This window comes from Taudactylus pleione, unplaced genomic scaffold (genome assembly GCF_031769625.1).
Source record: "Taudactylus pleione unplaced genomic scaffold, aTauple2 ptg000018l, whole genome shotgun sequence".
In the NCBI taxonomy this organism is placed as follows: domain Eukaryota; kingdom Metazoa; phylum Chordata; class Amphibia; order Anura; family Myobatrachidae; genus Taudactylus; species Taudactylus pleione.
In genome coordinates, this window is record NW_028284420.1 from 11,971,084 (window position 1) to 11,985,225 (window position 14,142).

The 14,142-nt window shown below is 42.0% G+C and overlaps 1 protein-coding gene across 1 annotated transcript in view; it reads left to right on the plus strand.

Moving 5' to 3' along the window:
* The window catches only part of LOC148540674 (cadherin-like protein 26), a 134,842-nt gene that overhangs the window by 14,574 nt on the left and 106,126 nt on the right, over positions 1 to 14,142 (plus strand). Inside the window, exon 2 of the mRNA XM_088442598.1 lies at positions 11,079 to 11,150. Within this exon, the coding sequence (XP_088298724.1) occupies positions 11,079 to 11,150 (72 nt within the window). The remainder of the gene's footprint in view (positions 1 to 11,078; positions 11,151 to 14,142) is intronic.

Consider the following 14,142-nt stretch of genomic DNA (forward strand, 5'->3'; position numbering starts at 1 on the left):
CCATACAGAATTGGCCCCGACCCCTACATAAGAAGCAAGTAAGAGCTTTTCTAGGAATCAGAAAGTATTACAGACTTTTTACACCCAATTTTGACACCATTGCTGTCCCTTTGACTGATCTTGGTAAGGTCAGTCAAAGGGACAGCGATGGTGTCAAAACTGAGTGTAAAAAGTCAGTTATGGTTAAATGGAATCCTGTGGCAAAAAGGGATTTTACAGACATTGAAAATAGCATTGTGCACCCAACCAATTTTTATGACACCTGAATATGAATTTGCCGTGCAAACAGATGCATCAGATTTAGGGGCAGGTGCTGTGTTGTCTCAAAGCAAAGATGGTGTAGAGCTTCCCCTTATTTATTTAAATAGGATATTAAATATACATGGCATAAATTAAATGGGCATTAGAAACACTGGTACTATCTTTTGGGGAGGAAACTTAGATTGAATAAGAATCATGTTTCGTTGAAGTGGATGTCTGTGAATAAAGAGTCCAATAAGAGAAAAACTAGATGGTTCTTGGCATCACAAACTTTTAAGTTTTCAGTAGAGCATAGGCCAGGAAGTCAACTGGCCAATACAGATGCTTTGTTTCTTCCTGCCCTGCCCCCCCCAGTCCAGCCAGCTTTCTCTGTCCCCCTCCTACTCCAGTCAGCCTTCTCTGCCCTGTGCCTCCCCCGCTAGTCCAGTCCAGCCTGCCTTCCCTGTCTCCCCCTCCCAGTCCAGCCAGCCATCCCTGTCTCCCCTCCCCCCTCCTAGTCCTGCCAGCCTTCCCTGCTCTGTGTCCTGCACTTCCCTTTCCTACTGGCTTTTTATGTGGGTCTGGCTATTACAATATAATTTCTGTGGATCTGGCTATTTCAGTGTATTTTCTGTGGATCTGGCATTTTCAGTGTATTTTCTGTGGTTCCGACTTTCTCAATGCTTTTTATGTAGAATTGACGTTGCTTTCCCTATATATTTAGTATACATTCTGGTTTTGTGTGTGAATTTACAGCAGTTTTCTCTTGTATAATTTCATATATTATATTATAGATTGACAAGCCATAAATACAACCACATCCGCACCAATTGATGGGGAGGGGAGAAAGGGCCCTGCTTTTTTTCTCAGTACCGAGGCCCACAATTCCTGATGGCAGCCCTGTATACCTGTGTGAATATATATATATATATATATATACTGTATATACACATACTGTACAATACTCATTTCTGGTTGTCCCCATAATTTTGGGAATTCTCCATTACATGCATGCACATACTGTATACAATCACATGCCTTCAGACAGGATTGATATCTAGTATCTGTTATAATTTACAGCAGGAGAGGTTTCATTCCTTGTAATAAACAATCTATATCTTATTGTGTATTCATTGTAATAAACAATGAAATGATGGCATACATATAGTATAAATTTGTGTTAGTTATTATTATCACCATATATTATTATATATATGAGTTGCCACAAAAGCCTGCAGCATCATACACTGAATATATAACAAAACAATAATGAATTATTAAATAAAACAAAGAATGAAACAGTATATTGTACAAAGCAGCTGAAGGGCATAAGTTGTGAGCAGACCAGAGATATAAGCCTGTGTGCACGAATAGAGGTGCAACAAACAGGCCATGAGATGCTGTAAGAGAAGACAGAGATCGGACCAATGGTGCCTTGATGGGTGCTTACCGTATGTGGATAAGATAGGGGTATGCAGAACAATAGGAAACATTCTGTTTCTGTACTTCTCCCGTGGAGCAGCTTTTGCCCTTCTGCTCCACGGGAGATTCCTGTCCTCCCTGAGCTCGCCTTAGGACACCTGCATTACGGTTTGACAGGTGTACCGCCCCAGTCAAACTGCCCACCTGCCACTGTCCCCGGAGCGGGTCGTGCGCCGGCCGGGTGAAGGGCTGGCGCTTGTTGGATCTTTCTGGGATTTCTTTTCATTGGACTTATTTTTATGAACTATCTGGAGTCTTTACAGGGGTGTAGCTGTACACCGATTTGACAGTATATCTATTAAAGTACTATTAAATGATGGAATCAGTATTTAGTCGGTGGCAGAATAGCTGCCGGATCAAATACCAACAGCGGAACCCCGACAGACCTAATTCCCGACTTGGGCTAGTAAGTAACCTAACCCTCCCCTCTCCCCCCCCAACCCTAACCCTCCCTTAGGGGTGCCTAACCCTAACCACCCCCTTTCCCTACCCTAACCCTAAGTCCCCCCGGGGGTACATAAACCTAACCCCCACCCCCACCCCGCAGCTAGATGCTAAGACACCCGGCTTACCTTCGTTCGGTCTGCTGGGTGTTGGTATTTTGTAGTGGGGCTAATGATAGGCATCGGGACTCTAGAGCACTGCTCTGTAGCGCCGGGCCAGTGCTGCAGAGCAGAAAAAATCTCTGGGAAAATAGCGGCGGACATTTTCCCGGGGAGTCGCGCATGCGCAGTACTACTTTCCTCGGGAAAATGGCACGGCAGACCTGCACATGTGAACTAGATTCTGCATTAAGCCAGTATCTGCTGCACCACCAGAGAGAGGAGGGGACCCAAACTGAGTCTGCACACGGGACCCCTCCTCTCTTAAAACACCCGTGTAAATAAATGTAAATGAAATGTGTGTTTCTCCCAAAGCTGGGGCTAAGAGGTCAATCTGTATCCACCATGCCAGGCAGGATTTTGGGCAATACGAATAGTATATATTTATAAAAGTCTGACTAGCCATAATTTTCTTTTTGATGGACTGACAAATACATGAGTGTTCTGTTTCACTGTGCGCTGAGATAAATCTGGTGCTGTATTTATTCCAAGGTGAACTTCAATATGGGGGGTGCAAACAACAATAAATACTCTGTGTAGGGAAAGAAAAAAAATATTATAATCTGTGCTAATGCTCAGACTACCACACCAGGACAATACTACAAGCTAGAGGATATTATGCAAGGGTAAATATTTATAAAGTGTACAGGGGTCTGATGGCACATAAGGGACATGCTGCAAGGTTGAAAAAACATTAGGTACATGTGGAGCAGATGACAGCACATAAGAGACATATGCGGGGACTTATGTCAATTAAGGGGCATCTGAATGGGACTGATGGCATAAAAAGGGCATGTGCAGAGGTCTGAGGGGCATTTGAAAAAGCAAATTCTAATGGCCACCAGAAAAAGTATGTTTGTTATTGTTATACAAGAATAACTGCAAACATTACTACAACTTTACTGCTCCTAGGAAATATATCGTACAGGAAGAGGAGGAAGATGGGGGTCCGGCCAGGGACAGCTGGGCTCATGCGCATAAATCATACATTGCAGTTGGTACTTTGCCACTGCAATTAACATGGACAGGGGTGGCATGGGCTGGTGCAGTGGTCATGCTGCCCCCAGGGCATCACAACCTGGCTGACTGCATTGCTTTCACTATGGCCCGCACCAGGCACCTTTTGAGCCACAACCACAAACCCAGCTAAATTTGTCTCAAGTTTTTGGATCACTTGAGGAGTTCTGGCAGCTGCAGTTGGACATTAGGTGGGACTAATTTAGACTATTTTTTCCCATCAACTCCCAAGTTAAGCAGACCAATAACAGTGACACAATTTGTGTGCAAACCAAAGCCCAAATAATGATGCATAGAGAGCTGCATGAACAATGACCAGACAACACCACCGCCAACATTTGCGTACAATTAGATGGAGTGTGCAGACCCATGGAGGACTGAGGATATACTGTAGATGGAAGGGGGGTCAAATGGCTAGATCCAATTAAAAATAAATAAATAAATAACATAATACTGTTAATTTGTTGTTATATTGGTTGTATGTTGCACAATTTTCCCAGTACTGACAGATGAGTCTCTTTCTAAAGGGAAATGGCCTGTGGGCAGGGTTATATAGGCGTTATATAGATATGGAATTTGTTCTAATAGGCCACATATACACTGAGCGGCCAAATTATTATGATGGTCGGGTTGTTACTTTGTTCAGTCACCTTTTTACCTTTTATAGGGCTTGAATTCTTCTAGACATGGATTCAACTAACTGTCTGTATATTTCATAGGTAATATTAGCCCGCATGTGATAACGTTGCCTCTGTCAGACCGCAGAGGTGCGATGATGCAAGAAAGATTCATGCTTTCATACTGTTGTCTCCATATGTTCACGCTATCATCTGCATGGTGTCAAAATATGATTTGTCAGACCACATGATCTTTTTCCAATCATTTACTGTACAATGCTTATGTTCCTGAGCAAACTGGAGGGGGTTCACTCTATTTGCAGCAGATACTGTAACAATGGTGTATTCTGCTTTTGTAGCCCATACAATGTAATGTGCATTGAGAGGTCATCTGAGTTGAGAGCCAACAAAAATTCCACAAACTTCCGCCAGATCATGTTGTTTACCCATTATTGCATGAGTGATATAGTTCATTATTCGCTGCATACCTTCCCCTTTAGTTTCTTATACAAATCAAAACAGCCTGCTGTATGTCAGCAATATGTGAGGAACTTTACAGATATAAGTGGCTGGCGCTACGTTCCCTGTGAAGTCTAACGATAGACCCAGAATGCAGCCAGGAATAGCAGGAGCTTTCAACAAGGCCCCTCAAAAGGTTCATTGTATTGTGAAGTGGTTCCGGCGCTTCCTGTGATCTAATGAAAGTCTTTTCTTTTTGGTATTGTTCTCCAAAAAATATATGAAAAAGAAAATATATAGTGTAAAACCGTAACAATGATTGATATACACTCACCCTTTAGAAGTGAGTTATAAACGTTGGACCCAATTTTCACCGTGGTTCCCGAAGTGACAGTGGCAAAAACCCTGTCAGCAGTTCAACAGCAGGAAGTTAAGGAATTTCTTATCAGAAATAGGTTGCTGTTTTCTGACATACCAGGAAAAACCATGGTCATGACATAATCACTGACCCAGGGGTTAAGGTTAACCTAAAGCCCTAAAGGTTACCAGAAGCCCAAAGAGAATCAGTATAAAAAGAAATTCAAAAATGTTTAGAGTTGAATGTAATTGAAGAATCTCATAGTGAGTGGTCAAGTCCCATTGTGCTTAATCCAAAACCTGACGGGAGTGTGCGTTTCTGCAATGACTTCCGGAAATTGAACAGTATTCCAAAGTTCGATGCCTACCCAATGCCTAGGGTGGATGAATTAATTGAAAAGCTAGGGACAGCCAGATATTTAACCACTCTTGTCTTAACCAAAGGGTATTGGCAAGTGCCGTTAACTTAGAATGCCAAAGAAAAGACAGCTTTTTCTGCACCAGAGGGGTTGTTCCAATACAAGATGTTGCCCTTTGGGCTACATGGGGCACCTGCTACCTTCCAAAGAATGATGGATAGGATTCTAAGGCCCCATAGACAGTATGCTGCTGCTTATCTAGATGAGGTGGTCATTCATAGTCCTGATTGGCAGTCTCACTTGCCCAGAGTACAAGCAGTGTTGGACTCCATCTATAAGGCAGGTTTGACAGCCAACCCAAAAAAGTGTTGTCTAGGGATGGAAGAAGTAAAGTATCTTGGATACACCATTGGCAGAGGTTTGATAAAGCCACAGCTTAATAAAATTAAGGCAATACAACACTGGTCACGACCCCTGAATTAAGCAAGTGAGAGCCTTCTTAGGGATTACTGGATATTATAGGAGGTTTATACCCAATTTGCCACCATTGCAGTCCCACTGACTGACCATACCAAGGGAAACAGAATTTTGTTTGTGTTTTGTTTTATTTATGTGTTCAGTACAGTAAAGACTGGCTCCAACCAGCTTGCACAAGAAGCCCAGAATTGTGTCCTGTTTCTCCAGCTGCTGTGTGTGTAAAGAGGGAGTACATCTACCCAAGAGAGGGACCCTTATCCCAACTGTGTCACAATATATATTTATTTTGTATATGTATGCATGAAAAAAATAACATGTTTGAATGATATCAGCAAACCTCCTGCTGTGATGTTGCAATGACGAAGGGTTAGGGTAAGAAAACATGGGGTAAAAAGTGCTTCATTTGTAAGTATTGAGGATTTAATCAGTGGCTTATTAGTCCTTCCAGCTCCTCCCTCCCTTAATAGATTTTGTTCCTCTTATGATTGATGACTTAACACACTAATGCATGTGGATGCTTATAGAAACTTGCACATGATTAGGGCATGATACTAAAATAAGTGTATGATCACCATTAAGTTTCCCACAGGTGGCACTGTGTTCTGCTTTGCTATGTTATTTTCTATTGTAATTGTTTTAGTAACAGTTAAGTTCCTATGTGTTGTCATACAGTATATTCTGGCCAGTTCATGGCTGACTGTCTCAGCTGCTAAGTAAAAGTAGTTGAAAGTAACATACAAACCTGTTTATTCTAGAGACTCTTGTATTTTGGTTTTGGTTCTAAATAGTCGTTGTGTTTTATTTTTTTGGCAAAAGCACCCTCAAATATTTTGGTTTTGGATTTCTTTAAAAAATTATGAAAACAGCTACAATTGTGTAATTTGGACCTGTTTTTGTTCCTACTGTATTACTAACATCAATAACCTTAATTTCCAGTCATTTACAGTCAATTTTAAACTTCTCACAATATTGTTTTCACAAATATTTGCCAAAGGCTTCAGTGAGCTGGCTGGCTTCATTAAGTGACAGAGCAGTGGCACGAACACATGGCGGTTTATTATTATTATTATTATTATTATTATTATTATTATTATTATTATCATCATTTATTTGTATGGCGCCACAAGTGTTCCGCAGCACCTTAAAAAGTACATAAACAAATAGGTGACCAGTGACTTACAGTACAATACAATACAATGAAGGACAAGGACATGGATAATATACATTGCTACATTAGCGACCCTCACACCCACATAAGCTGCAGCCCATAAGCAACCAAGTGTTAGGTGCCCTGATGGGGAGTAGGAAGTAGATGAAAGTAAAGTAGGAAGAAGCACAAGATGGTAGAGAGCCCTGCTTGTAAGAGTTTACATTCTAATAGGGAGGGGCAGACAAACAGGTGTGACACAGATGGGGCAGACGGGAGGAAGGAACATGTAGCAGCAAGTTAGGATGAGGCTGGAAGGCTTTAATAAAGTAGTTGGTCTTGAGAGCCTGTTTGAATGATTGTAGAGAGGTGGAGAGTCTGATGGGGAGAGGGAGAGAGTTACAAAGTAGGGGAGGAGCATGGGCAAAATCTTGGAAGCGGCAGTGGGAGGAAGTAATCAGTTGGCATGAAAGGCGGCGTGCATTAGTTGAGCAAAGTGGGCAGACAGGAGAGTGAAGGGAGATGAGATCAGAGATGTAAATGGGAGAAGATTGGGTATGGGCTTTAAAAGCGAGTGTGAGAACCTTGAATTGGGTTCTGAAATGGAAGGGGAGCCAGTGGAGGGCTTGTAGGAGAGGGGAGGCAGATGTAGAGCGTTTGGAGAGGAAGATGAGCCGAGCAGCAGCATTGAGGAGAGAGATGGAATTTGAGGAGGCCAGATAGAAGGAGGTTACAGTAGTCCAGTCTGGACATGACCAGCATGTGTATGAGGTTTCTAGTGGCATCCTGGGTGAGAAAGGGTCTGATCTTGGAAATAATTTTGAGATGGAAATGACAGGACTGTGGGAGGTTCTGGATATGTGGTTTCAAGGAGAGGGATGAGTCCAGGATAACTCCAAGACAGTGCACTATGGGGCTAGATGAGATAGTTGTGCCATCAATAGATAAAGAAAATAAATAGTGGGAAGTGAGGCTATGTGGGAGGGTGGGAAAACAATCAGCTCAGTCTTAGACATGTTAAGTTTAAGAAATCACTGGGACATCCAGGAAGAGATAGCAAAGAGACAGTTGGAGATACAAGCCAATAGAGAGGGGGAGAGATCAGGTGAGTAAAGGTAGATCTGAGTATCATCAGCATAGAGATGATAATGGAGGTCAAAAGAACTGATGAGTTCACCTAGAGAGGATGTATAGAGGGAGAATAAGAGGGTCCAGGAACAGAACCTTGGGGAACACCTACTCTAAGAGGCTGTGGGGAGGGAAGAAGAGTCATGACAGGAAACAGAGAAGGATCGGTCAGAGAGGTAGGAGGACAGCAAGGATAGGGCAGTATCATGTAGACCAAAGGAGTGAAGGATTTACAGCAGGAGAGAGTGGTCCACAGGTCAAGGAGAATGAGCAGAGAGTAGTGGCCCTTGGGTTTGGCAGCAAGGAGGTCATTGCTGACTTTCATGAGGGCAGTTTCAGTGGAGTGGAGAGAATGGAAGCCAGACTGAAAAAGGGTCAAGGAGGGAGTGAGAGGAAAGAAAAGAGGTAAAGCGGTTGTAAGCAATATGCTCAAGAAGTTTGGAGGCAAAAGGGAGGAGAGAGATGGGTCAATAGTTAGAGAGAAGGTTAAGATCAAGAGTAGGTTTTTATAAGAATGGGGGAGACAAGGACATGTTTGAACACAGCAAGGACAGTGCCTGATGAGAAGGAGTGATTAAGGAGGTGAGCAAGATGGGAGCAGGCAGAAGGAAAGAGGTAGTGGAGGAGACAGGAGGGTATAGGGTCAAGGGGGGAGGTGGTAGGGAGGGAGAACCGGATGAGGGCCATGACTTCCTCTCCAAATACAGGGTAGAAGGATGTCAGAGTCAGTAAAATGGATGGGGAGGGATGATACGGGAAAGGAGGAGGTGGAGAGCTGGGGGATTGGTTGGATATGATGTCCTTATGTATGGAATCAATTTTAGATGTAAAGTAGGTAGCAAAGTCAAGGGCAGAGAGCGAGGAGGGGAGATGAAGAGGGGTGGGCGGAGGAGGGAGTTGAAGATGGTGATGAGATGCTGGGGATTTGAGGACTGGGAGGAGATGAGGTTTTTGAAATATGACTGTTTAGAGAGGGAAAGTGCAGCACTGTAGAATGATAGCATAAATTTGAAATGTAGAAAATCTGCCTTAGAGCGTGATCTTCTCCACTGTCGCTCGGTGGTTTGTGGATGCTTTTGCAGGTATCTGGTGCATTTGGAATGCCAGGGTTGGGGTGTGGATCTGCGAGGGTGAGAAATGATCACCGGAGCAACAGAGTCAAGAGCAGTAGTAAGGGAGGCATTGTATAGGGAAGCAGCTGTTCAGGGCAGGAGAGAGAGAGAGAGGATATGGGAGAGAAGTGAGTCAAGCAGGGAAGAAAAGGAAATGGTGTCGATAACCTCAATGTTACGCTTAGTGATGGTGGCTTTTGGAGGTAGAGGAGGGGAAGGAGAGAGGGATAGTTTAAAAGAGAGAAGGTGATGGTCAGAGAGGGGGAATGGATAATTGGAGTAATCAGAAATATCACACCGGTAACTGAAGACCAGATCAAGCAAATGCCCACTCACATGGGAGGGTGAGGAGGTCCATATTTTATAAGAAAATAGCACATCTTTGAAACATAGTGGCACAGTAAGTGGCAGACAGGATGGCAGTTTAATAAACTATACAGCCCTATAGAATATTTTCATAACTCAAGCACTAATAGCCTAAAAGTGAAAGCCTAGCAGAAATTATAATATATCACCAATGCACTTCTCCAAACAGTGATCACAATTCAACTCAAAGCGATGCTGAAAAGGACACAGGAGCTATTCAATTCAGCATGCTGTTACGTCGGAGAATGCCGGTTCTCAGGAATTAACCTGGGTCTTTAGTCGTGAAAACCGATATTCTCCGACTAAAGTGCCAGCCCTGAGGCTGTTAGTGCCGCACTAAGCCGGCAAACAGCTGTGCAGATGGCACTTTAGTCGGATTTCTCCTCGCACCATCAGGAAGGTGCAAGAGGAAATCCTTTATTCACACCAAACATCAAAATGCTGATTTGAATAGCTGCTGGAACTCCCTCCCTAGGCTATCCAGCATCGCTTTGAATTGAATCACGGGCAGAAAATCACAGGCCTCATGGCCAATACAGGTGTTTGCAGTTGGAATAAAGTCTAGTAGAGAACTAAATCACATCAAACTTATTCCAAACAGCAATTAACAGGCCTCATGCCAATACAAGCGTTTCATGCCAGAGTAATAACCTTTTAGAAAAGAAAATAAATTATTTAATAATAGAAAAAATTGTTAATTTCATTTTAATAAAAATGTAGGGCCCCACCCCAAATCAGTACCCATCCCAGACCTCCAATCCTGGGCTAGTACTGGAAAATTATTTCGCAATTACCAATACCTGGCTGAACAACAGTAAGAGCCCACTGGTTCCTGTAGTCTGGCTGATAAGAAAATATAAAAAAAGATAAGACACACCGGGCTAAATTTAGTAAGCGGTGGTTTTGTTGTCATTTAAAACCTGCCAGAAACCGCCAACAATTGATAGTGATTTCCATGTCAAATTGACAGCATTAACTAAAGGTATGTTGTCAATTTCATGTCCAAACTGAAACCCAGATCGATTCCCAGCGGCTTCTACACGATAACCCGCAGTGGCATGTTGGAATAGAAGCGAAATAGTAGACAAGCACTGCACAGATCACTAAGTTTTGTGCAGGCTTTATTATGTTTAAAACTATTGAAATCGTTAAACATTTTAAACATATGAATGGGATCCCCTGCCCCCAAAATCAATAACCAGCCCTGAACCTCTGAGCCTGGTCTGGTATTGGAAAATAGTGGGAAATATGGAGTGGGGTTCCCCCTATTTTCTAGCAACCAGCACCAGGCTGAACCAGCTGGGTGGCTAATGCTACTGATAAAGATCTGTTCAGTACCTGCAAAGGAGGAGCTCGTTGTGTGACAAATGGGAATAGGAAGTAGAATTGTAATGTGCCAGGGAGGGACTTGTATGTAATCCAAAACATGGAAGATCTGACATTTCAGGGATTATGATGCTTTGCCTCAATTTCCATTTGGCTGGGGGAACCAATTAATGTCTCGGTTTGATTCAGTACCCCCTAGTTCAGGTGTGTTTTGTTTTTCTTAAGAACCGAACTGCTCATCTCTAATTTATTTCAACACTCTATACACAATATAAAACAGCCACACAGACATTTGTTCATGTTTATGAATGATCTTTACAGTGTGCAAATGATTGGATGAGGTTTAATATGAACCTTTTTACATAAATGTTCTCACTCTTCTTTTTCAGGTTCTGCTCGTTGTATTGTCACATCAGCACCAAAGCCATGCTTTCTCAAGGAGAACCAACAACAGCCATAAGGTACATGAAGAGAATCAAGTATTATTGCAGAGACACACAGGGACTAGTATCCCAAGGTCCATATTTACAAATTTAATTAAGGACATAAATAGAATAGTGGGCTTCATTGAAAATACTACAATTAGTGAATTCAATAATACAATATTTCCAGATACAGCACATAACCTATGTGGCTTGTACTCATTGGCTAAGCAGTCATTCACTCCTCTTACACACAAGATTTTAGAAGCAACATTAAGTAGCATCATTAATTACAGTGCATCTAGAAAGTATTCACTTTTTCCACATTTTGTTATGTTACAGCCTTTTTCCAAAATGGAATAAATTAATTTTTGTCCTCAAAATTCTACACACAATACCCCATAATGACAACGTGTAAAAAGTTTTTTTGAGATTTTTGCAAATTTAATAAAAAAAAACCCTGAAGAAATCACATGTACATAAGTATTCACAGCCTTTGCCATGAAGTTCAAAATTGAGCTCAGGTGCATCTTGTTTCCACTGATCATCCTTGAGATGTTCCTACAGCTTAATTGGAGTCCACCTGTGGTAAATTCAGTTGATTGGAAATTATTTTGAAAGGCATACACCTGTCTATATAAGGTAAGAGCACAAATCAAGCATGAAGTCCAAGGAATTGTCTGTAGACCTCCGAGACAGGATTGCCTCAAGGCACAAATCTGGGGAAGAGTACAGAAAAATATCTGCTGCTTTGAAGGTCCCAATGAGCACAGTGGCCTCCATCATCTGTAAATGGAAGAAGTTCGGAACCACCAGGACTCTTACTAGAGTTGGCCAGCCATCTAAACTGAGTGATCGGGGAGAATGGCCCCAGTCAGAGAGGTGACCAAGAACCCAATGGTCACTCTGTCAGAGCTACAGCATTCCTCTGTGGAGAGAGGAGAACCTTGCAGAAGGACAACCATCTCTACAGCAATCCACAAATCAGGCCTGTATGGTAGAGAGACCAGACGGAAGCCTCCCCTTAGTAAAAAGCACATGGCAGCCCACCTGGTGTTTGCCAAAATGCACTTGAAGGACTCCCAGACCACGAGAAACAAAATTCTCTGGTCTGATGAGACAAAGATTGAACTCTTTGGCGTGAATGCCAGGCGTTATGTTTGGAGGAAACCAGGCACCGTTCATCACCAGGCCAATACCATCCCTACAGTGAAGCATGGTGGTGGCAGCATCATGCTGTGGGGATGTTTTTCAGCAGCAGGAACTGGGAGACTAGTCAGGAAAGAGGGAAAGATGAATGCAGCAATGTACAGAGACATCCTGGATGAAAACCTGCTCCAGAGCGTTATTGACCTCAGACAGGGGCGACGGTTCATCTTTCAGCAGGACAACAAACCTAAGCACACAGCCAATATATCAAAGGAGTGGCTTCAGGACAACTCTGTGAATGTCCTTGAGTGGCCCAGCCAGAGCCTGGACATGAATCCGATTGAACATCTCTGGAAATGGCTGTGCACCGATGCTTCCCATCCAACCTGATGGAGCTTGAGATGTGCTGCAAAGAGGAATGGGCGAAACTGCCCAAAGATAGGTGTACCAAGCTTGTGGCATCATATTCAAAAATATATATATAATGAAGGTGTTGCGCTTAAATAAATATAAATAATACATTTAATAACTAGACATGGCAGAAACCAGAATCAAGACACCAAATCTAAATTATGAAATAGTTCTTTATAAAATATCAATAGCAACAATAAAATACATTACAATAAAAAAAATCAATAATAAGAACTAATTCTTTGCTAGAAGTCCGTACAGACTAATCTAATTGATAAAAAAAAGTAACTGCTACAATAAAAATAGGTTCCCTATTTAAGATCCATCTATATAGAACAGTCTGTCCAAAGAACAGAATAATCTTACCGGACAATTTGTCCACAAGTTCGAGTCTCGATTTGCCTGATCCAACCTCCGGGTCTTATGATATTATTGCGTATAATAGACTCTGAACTGTGAAATGGGGCTGTTAAATAAATTGTCCTCCAGACCTTATGACAAACATACACATTCGGGACTCCGTAAATAAGGCTGCTGGCACAAAAGTCTCCCACATGGAAGTATACGGCAGGTGATCTAGGAACGAGTAAGTCCAAGGCTATAATTTAGTCAGCTTGTGCCCTCAACTCCTCCTGCAGCAGTCCAGGTGTAATGTATTCAATATGCGTGTGATGATAGTCACGCTGATGGCTCTCCTGGATCAATAAAACAGACTCCAATAGGTAGCAGATATAAAGCAAATAGTAGTAGTGTTTGAAAATCCTCTGATCAACTGACGCGTTTCACTTCCAATATATGAAGCTTTATCAAAGAGTGTACACTACTATTGATTTTTATAAAGAACTATTTCATAATTTATATTTGGTGTCTTGATTCTGTTTTCTGCCATGTCTAGTTATTACATTTATTATTTATTTTTATTTAAGCACAACACCTTAATTATATATATATATATATATATATATATATATATAGAATATAGGTGAAGGCGGCACTCAGACGACTTGTAAGAACTCCATGAAGCCCAGTTCAAAACTACATCGGCAAAACTGAACGAATGTTATAAGAGAGGATGGCATTACATCGCAGTGCCATCAGATTAGCTATTTCTAAAATATCAAGCGACCAGCCGGTTGCTAGGCATTTTTTGGAAGCGAATCATAGCTTAGCTTCCCTCAGATATCGGATCATCGATCATGTTCCGATGTGGATCCGTGGCGGCGACAGGTCACTTAAATTACTTCAACTTGAATCCAAATGGATTTTTCGTTTCGGTATAATGTCTCCGTTAGGACTCAATGAAACTTTAGGATCAAAAGCATTTTTGTAATGGTGTTTAGGTTGTTGTTTGATTGACATCGATGTTACCTATAGCTTAAAATAGGGATGTTTCTCAAAATTTGTTTGATTAACGTTTTATAGATGTACTCTAGGTTGGTTGACACATTTAGTTTTCATGTCATACTTACGC